General features: G+C 38.0%; 1 protein-coding gene across 1 annotated transcript in view; it reads right to left on the reverse strand.

Annotated features, from left to right (window-relative positions):
- sog (short gastrulation) overlaps positions 1-7,951 on the reverse strand; it is a 456,679-nt gene that overhangs the window by 21,848 nt on the left and 426,880 nt on the right. The window contains exons 6-8 of the mRNA XM_069827830.1: positions 7,069-7,193; positions 2,864-3,098; positions 1,241-1,426 (exon numbers count right to left, since the gene is read on the reverse strand). Of these exons, the coding sequence (XP_069683931.1) occupies positions 1,241-1,426; positions 2,864-3,098; positions 7,069-7,193 (546 nt within the window). The remainder of the gene's footprint in view (positions 1-1,240; positions 1,427-2,863; positions 3,099-7,068; positions 7,194-7,951) is intronic.

Raw genomic sequence — 7,951 nt, forward strand, 5'->3', positions numbered from 1 at the left:
TTAAAATGGTGTATACCCTTCAAGAGAGAACATAAATCATTCTTATTGATTAAATTTAGGACATTACACAAAATAAACTGTGTTTTCATCCTACAATCAACTGATAACACAAATACAGGTTGCCAGGCAACGATAGAAAACAAAATGCGAAAACAAATGAAAAAGATGTATAAATAATTGAATGATCTTTCATATTTAAGTATATAAATATATATAAACACTAATTATAAACATTTACATAGAGATAAAAAATTTTACAGAAGAAAAAGTTCGTCCAAAGGGCTGGACTCTGGACGAGTACCCAAAACGCTCATTGCATTTCCGCGTTGAATAGCAATACTTAAGTGTTGACGCAAATAAGTAGTGCAACGTCGATCACCAGTAATGGAGATCAAAATTTGGTCGATTTGAGATACCAAACTTTAGCGTCATGACTCCAAGGACCGAAGGTCTCCACAGCAAATGGAACAAAGATATAATTGTCTAAAAGATGAGCATATTTATTGACTTTCTTCTTCACGGCTAATTCAGCAGCAGATGCTGCGCGTCTGGAGGTATTCGGCAAGTGAGATGGAGCTAGAGTGTCAACACAAGTGGAGTCCCAAATTAAAGATTTTCCTCTAGACCATGGAATTAAGGTCAGACCATCGGGTCGTTTACCATCTGGGTGACTAATACCTGGTGGTTCCAAAAGAGACGGGATGCCACAAGAAGTCAGAGATCTTTTAATGATATCATTGAGTGATGTATGTCTGGGAATGCGACCCTTGCTCCTCGCACAGCTGAGTGCATGATAACCATAAATATCAGCAATTCCCCCGCAAATACATTGGTGTGGCTGGCAGAGTTTACAACGAAGGCGTAAAGCTATTGTGATTTTAAAGGATGTACTATCTATTAGGGTGCCGATGTGAGGAGAAGGTAATGCGTGTAACCAAGCCATTTGAAATTTCGAAGTGGTGCTGGCTGGGAGGGTGGGGGGGGGGGGACATCCAAAATGTAATTAAGCCTTGTTTCAGAATTCCCCCTTGATGTCTAAATTGACGTATTTTTTGTTTAAAGTGAATTCAGTTTAAATGATTAGTTATTTAGACTGGAAAGTTTTGAAATGAAAGCCCTGTATAATAAATAACGATTTAAATACATTCATTTGTTCAGTTTCAGTTATTTATTTATTCGTTCATTCTATTAATAGTAAACAGAAAAGGCACCGAACGAGATATAATATGCTATACAATACCTGGAATATTTCACATGTTGCTCGTGTAATAACTTTGCCTTCTAATCTCAGTTCTGTTGGCTTCTTCTTTGAAGATATAGATACTACTAGTTTTCCTCTAGTTAACAACCTCAATTCTGCACTTGTAACCACTGACAGAACTTCAACAACATTCAATTCATGAGCTGGCTTTTGGACTTTCCTTTCCTGTAAACATTACAAGTACAGACAGTATAGGCCTACTATTTAGTAATAATAATAATAATAATAATAATAATAATAATAATAATAATAACAACAACAACAATAATCCTTCCATGTTTTGGACCTAGGAGACTTATCACAGTCTATACAGTCACGAAGCTTGAGTTGTGAGGGTGCTAGGAACAAAAGACTGTGCTGGTACTATTTCGCATTGTCTGTAATGACGCGATGTTAGCGATCCTAATGGTTAGCAACTATCTATGGATGCATATTTACTACGTATTGAGCTTCGTGACTGTATATACTAGACTGTGCTATTATGGTCTCTATTCAACATCTGAAGGGTCGACCATCATACTTTCTTTGAGACTTTTTAGTAAGACGAGTCATCTCAACAGGTAATAATAATAATAATAATAATAATAATAATAATAATAATAATAATAATAATAATCATTTCATTGTAATTTATTTATTTATTTATTTATTTATTATTATTAATATTTGTGTGCTGAACAACAGCCAGAGGCCAATTATAGTTCAGCACAATACACAAACAGAAGATACAAAGGTGCAAAAACAAATAAATAATATCTTAAATAAACAATAACATACATAAATAAAATAGATAACAAGAACAGTAAATACTAATAATCAAAACGAAACTATACCTTAAAAGGATCTAAATTGTGCCCATGCAAATTGGCATATTGTATGCATCTACAGATGCATAATAATAATAATAATAATAATAATAATAATAATAATAATAATAATAATAATAAATTAATAATATGAAAAAGTATGCTCTTGCACCATACATTTTGAACTGAATTTTCCTGCGTATTATTATTATTTTTTTTATTAAAAGAGCTTCCTCAAATTAGAGGCTGCCATTAGACAAAGCATACAAAACAATACAAGAACAAAATAGAAGATGAGAACTAAAAGAGTAAGAAAAAGGCAAACAAATACACAAACAACAATGGCAGTTTACAGAAGAAAAAAAAAATTTCAAGTAAAGAATCAATGAAAGCTAAGAAGGAAAAAGAAAAATGATAATGGTGCGTCAATTTTTTTCCATACATTTTGAGGAAATACAGCGAGGAGGGGAAGTCGTCAAAGAAATTCATTACGTGTATTTAGCCATTATTCATAGAACATTATTTGTTAACTTCAGGTACTATAATTACTGCAATTTCAACGAGAATTACAATTTTCACTTGGCCTGTAACAGCAAGTGGATCTCAACTGATAATGAAGTTGGTATGACTAAAATGTAATCTATAACACTTTGGATTATGACTTTATGATTTTCTCTTAATAATCTCTCTCAAAAGAACCTTCAGCTCGAATTTCATATCCTACAGTAGCATTGCAACGCAGAACAAAATTCACAAAAAATCTATGCCGATAGAATTCTGAGAGTGCATTCTTTACCTCTTCCAGAACAACCTGCTGTTTTTCTTGAGATTCAAGACGTACAATCACCGGGACATCAGCGACGTCATCAGGAGAGAAAATACCATTGAAAACCACAGATATATGTATTGATGGAGTTGAAGACGTTGCAGTTACAATTGCTGTTCCTCCAGCACCACTCATTGCCAAAGAGTCCGTGCCGGGAGCTGGTTGCATTAGGGAAGAGAACAGTTCTTTGCTGAGGGAACGATACCTGAGAACATAAATTGTATATTGATAAGTGTGCAGACATATTTCACAGGTGTTAGAACTGCAGAACATCTGTTCACCACATACGAGAACGTAACTTCTTGTTCTTTCCTATAAGAATTTATATGCAACACAATGTATAATTTAAAACAGCCATTTGATAATATGAGTTTTATATAAAACTGAAATATTCAATTTGCATTATTAGCTGTATGGCTGAAGTATGAGGTTTTGATTCAGTGGCGGCTTCTCAAGGGGGTTGCAGGTTTGTACACCCCCCATTAATATTCCTAATCTCCTGGCTTTGTTACTATTAAAAATATAATTTTATTTTACAATTTTCATTCATGACTATCTGCAGCTGGCGTCTTGTTTTGTACGTCTGCAGGAGCCTCCGAGTCTCTTGGTTTGCAAAGGTGTTGAAAACCTAGGGAAGGTAACTTATAGAGATGTTCGGCTAATGCGGGGACAGGGGGATTAGAGTCGTGGTCTGCTGCTTTCCTCATTGAAAACGGTTTGTCGCACTCCCTGACATGGACACCAACGTCAGTGCAGAAGAAACTAAATTCATTGGGAAAGTATCTGTTTCAACTAGACATTTGTCCGTAGTAATAAGCATGAAAAATGTATTCATTCTGCTTGTGCAACGGACAGTCGCATATTTCGCACATAACTTTCTCAATCTACATGCACACAAACGGCACAATACATAAAGGAGCTTGTATTTTGCTTTAAAGTTCTAAGAGTTTTCGTTCTGACAATAAGTGCTGCTATCTCCCGACAGCCTACGAAAGCTGCATTTGAATTTTATGAACGAAAACGTTGCACTTTATACTTGGTAGCATTCTGATGACGATTCTGTGCTCAAATGTTTTTCATGAGGGTAAATCGCAATATAGAGAGCTCCGCCCACGACCCCTTCCACTTTTGGACTTTCTGTATAAATAGGTATGCTTGTATTTAGTCATTTTACTTATTAATTGCATATAAATTAGCTTTATATGTATACGCCCTCAGGTATACACGGTTTTAAACTTTAAAGTATGTTTAACTCCTCTTCGATATCCATTGTGCACCACCATATTTTCAAACCACCAGCCGCCACTGTTTGATGTAGAATAGGCGAGTTTAATCAAAATTTGTGGTGTAGAAAGACGACGATATGATAGGTTTACCATTACAATTATCAGTCTGGCACAATTAAAAAAGAAAATAGCCACCAGCACAGCTCAGTCGGCTAAGGAGCTTGCCTGCCGATCCGGAGTTGCGCTCGGGCGCGGGTTCGATTCCAGCTTGGGCTGATTACCTGGTGGTGTTTTTTTCGATGTTTTCCCCAACCGTAAGGCAAATGTCAGGTAATCTATGGCGAATCCTCGGCATCATCTCGCCAAGTATCATCTCGCTATCACCAATTCCATCGATGCTAGATAACCTCATAGTTAATATAGCGTCGTTAAATAACCAAATAAAGAAAGAAAGAATATATATACAGGATGAGTCAGGAGAAAAGGTATATGGTTAGAGGGGTGATAAGATTGGTGATCCTGAACAAAAAAGTTTGTATGAACATATGTCCTATTCTTAACGCTCTCGGAGAAAACTAATGGAAACAATGAGGAAAGGAAAAAGTGCAGATGATAGTAAATTAAAACAATGTTCCTTATGTTCTGTTTAATTGTGTACGTTTCTTTACAGAACATGTTCAAAAAGTCCACCGTCAACTTCAATGCACTTAGCAGCTCTTGTAGACAGTTGCTGTGTTGCTGATCTGAACCAATTCGGACATTCCTTTACTTGAGCACAAGCATTTAAAATGCGAGCGAGAAGTTCCTCCCTTGTTTCCACTTTGCGCTTGTAGACTTCGCTCTTAAGGCAACCCCACACACAGTAATCCAATGCAGTAAGGTCGGGTGACCTCGGTGGCCAAGAAATGACTCCACCGCGACCGAGTCAACGTCCAAGATACGTTTCATTGATCCTACTACAACCTAATGTGTTTTGGTTGCGTTTGCATGTGAGTGCTGATGAAGGACATGAGACTGACGCCCGTGATTTTAAAATATATAAATGTCAGACACTGTTAATAATAGAGCATATGTTCATACAAACTTTTTTGTTCAGAATCACCAATATTATTACCCCTCACAACAAGTACCCTTCCTCCTGATTCACCGTGTATATACTTCCTATGATGGATATTTGAATTTTGCGTCAGGAAGAACACTTCGTACTTGCAGACTCTTTGTCGCAGAGCGTTGCCCTTGGTGCACTGTAGGGAGTGGTTTACAGCGTACCAGTCTGATGCTTATGATTATTATTATGATTAATGGAGCAATGGTGTAATGTCATAGGGAACCTAACCAGGGGCGGCTTTCGAAGAGGGGCTGCGGAGCTGCAGCACCTCCAGACATTTGTGGCTCTTGTCTCGTTTTATATTGTGAAAAACATTTACTATACAGTCTCTATTTAGCGGCTCGAATTTTTAAAAAAAATTTCGTTCTCAATGACATGCACGCAATCGTTAGTGAAGTCACTTCCTCCCCTGGTGCTGCCAGAGCGAAGCCAGAGACAAGGACTACAGGGTGAAGCCACTTCCTCCCCTGGAGCTGCCAGTCTCTTCTCGGATGCTTTGCGCGTTAGTTTTACCCCTCCTCCCTGCTGCCCCTCGCCATGAATCCAGAGTTTCCAAGCGCTGCAAAATTTGCAGCAGTTTGTCAGTAGCGCGCAGTTTTAAATACGTTTTCTTTAATGTTGTGAGTATAACAAGTGCAAAAATGTTTAATTCTGTACAATATTTACAGTCTATTCAGTTCAGTACCTTAATAATTCAGGAGAAATGTGAAATTAAGTGTCCATCACTTGAATCTCATAATGGAAAGAGCCGCTAAACAAAATACAAAGGCTCGCATATTTTTTGCTAATTTATCCAGTATCCCTTTCTTCTCTCGATATCCACACAGTCTGTGTTAGATTAATGTGTTTCAAAGACAATTCCATCAGCTGGGGGAACAAGATGGATTTAAAATAAGAACAGTAAATGTTGTTCATGAGAAGAAGGCGCCATTGCTAGAATGTTTTCAAACCATAATGGAATCTGAAACATCTAACATCACAATGAATGAGGCAAGCGCCCTGGTGCGTGCTCTTGAAGGTCCTGAATTCAATTTCTGGCTCAGTTATTTCTTTCACTTATTGATGTATCGTGTATATATATTATACAACCAACTACAACATCGCCAGTTAGATATTTCTAAGGTTCAAATCTGCATATAAAAATTAAATTATGGTTTATTTAACGACACTCGCAACAGCCGGGGTCATATCAGCGTCGCCGGTGTGCCGGAATTTTGTCCGCAGGATTCTTTTAAATGCCAGTAAATCTACTAACATGAGCCTGTCTCATTTAAACACAACTTACAAGATAAGGCGCATGGAACTAATCTTTAAATAAAGTAAGTTGCTTGGTTTATTTTTGTATGCAGCGCCCCTTAATTCAATACCCACGAGCCGCCACTGAACCTAACACTTAACACTGTCTTTGTTCACCACAAATTCAACATGAACCCACCGAGATTCGAACCCGCGTTACCAGCGTGGAAATATGACGCTCCCGCCAATTGACTAACAGCGCGCCAGAAAAAAAATATATTTAATGGTTCACTTACAAGCCTACAGTTTAGAAAAGTATTGTCTGGCGAAGACATAAAACAAAGAGAAAGATACTGAAATACTGCGAATATTACTCCACAGTCTAGTATATACGGTCACGAAGCTTGAGTTGTGAGGGTGCTAGGAACAATAGACTGTGCAGGGTATTATTTCGCATTGTCTGTAATGAGGCGATAGTAGCGATCCTAGTGGTTAGCAACTATCTATGGATGCATATTTACTACGTATTGAGCTTCGTGACTGTATATGCTAGACTGTGATTACTCTGTGTTTCTTCACTCGCTCGAAAGCCCTGGACACCTCACCTTGCCACTTGTCCACTCAGTACATGTTCTTGATCTCCACTGCCCCACAATAGGGAGACAAACATCTTCTCTTCCCTCAGTAACCTGCGATATACTCTTGACACTCTTCGCCATACTCCACACACCTGCGCAAATCAGAAAGGTAACTGCAATTAATTTTACATCTTAATTACAAAAACCGAATGCTGAATGTAAAGGATGCGTCAGAAAGAACGGATGGATTTCAAACTATCGATACGCAACGAGGAGAGAGATATAGTGAGGGGGACCACGACTGTTGGGTCAGCCATAGAATGCAGTTTCAGTTGAGAATATGGTGTTGGTCTGGTGTACAACGTGCTTTCATCGTAGAGACATTTTTGAAAAATGAAGAGTCTGTGATCGCCACTCAGGACTCATTTCGACATCGGATGTCAAGCTAGGATTCCAACTCGGAATACAATTTTGCGGTGGGTGGCTTCATTTCGTATCACAGGTTCAACATTAAAGAAGAAATCACCTGGACGAAATTCTATTGCACTGAGATTGTCCAAGGTTACGGTAAGATCTCGCGCCCTGCGACTTCTTTCTTTGGGACCATTTGAAGGCGTAAGTTTGTAAACATCGATCACATACACTGGACGAACTGAAGACAGCGATTCGTGAAGAAATCGTGGCAATTGCACCAGCTGTGACTGTGAAAGTGATGGCGAACATCAGAAAACGCCTCGATGCCTGTATTGAAAGCCAAGGACATCATATGGATAATGTTGTTTTCCATAAATAAACTGCATGTATTGGTGAATATGTTGATAACAATAAATTTTTGATTTGATGAATCTTTACAATTTTCTTGCCATGTGAAATCCATCCGTTGTTTCTGACGCACTCTGTATTATTTATT

The sequence above is a fragment of the Periplaneta americana genome, chromosome 6 (assembly GCF_040183065.1).
Source record: "Periplaneta americana isolate PAMFEO1 chromosome 6, P.americana_PAMFEO1_priV1, whole genome shotgun sequence".
NCBI classification, from domain to species: Eukaryota; Metazoa; Arthropoda; class Insecta; order Blattodea; family Blattidae; genus Periplaneta; species Periplaneta americana.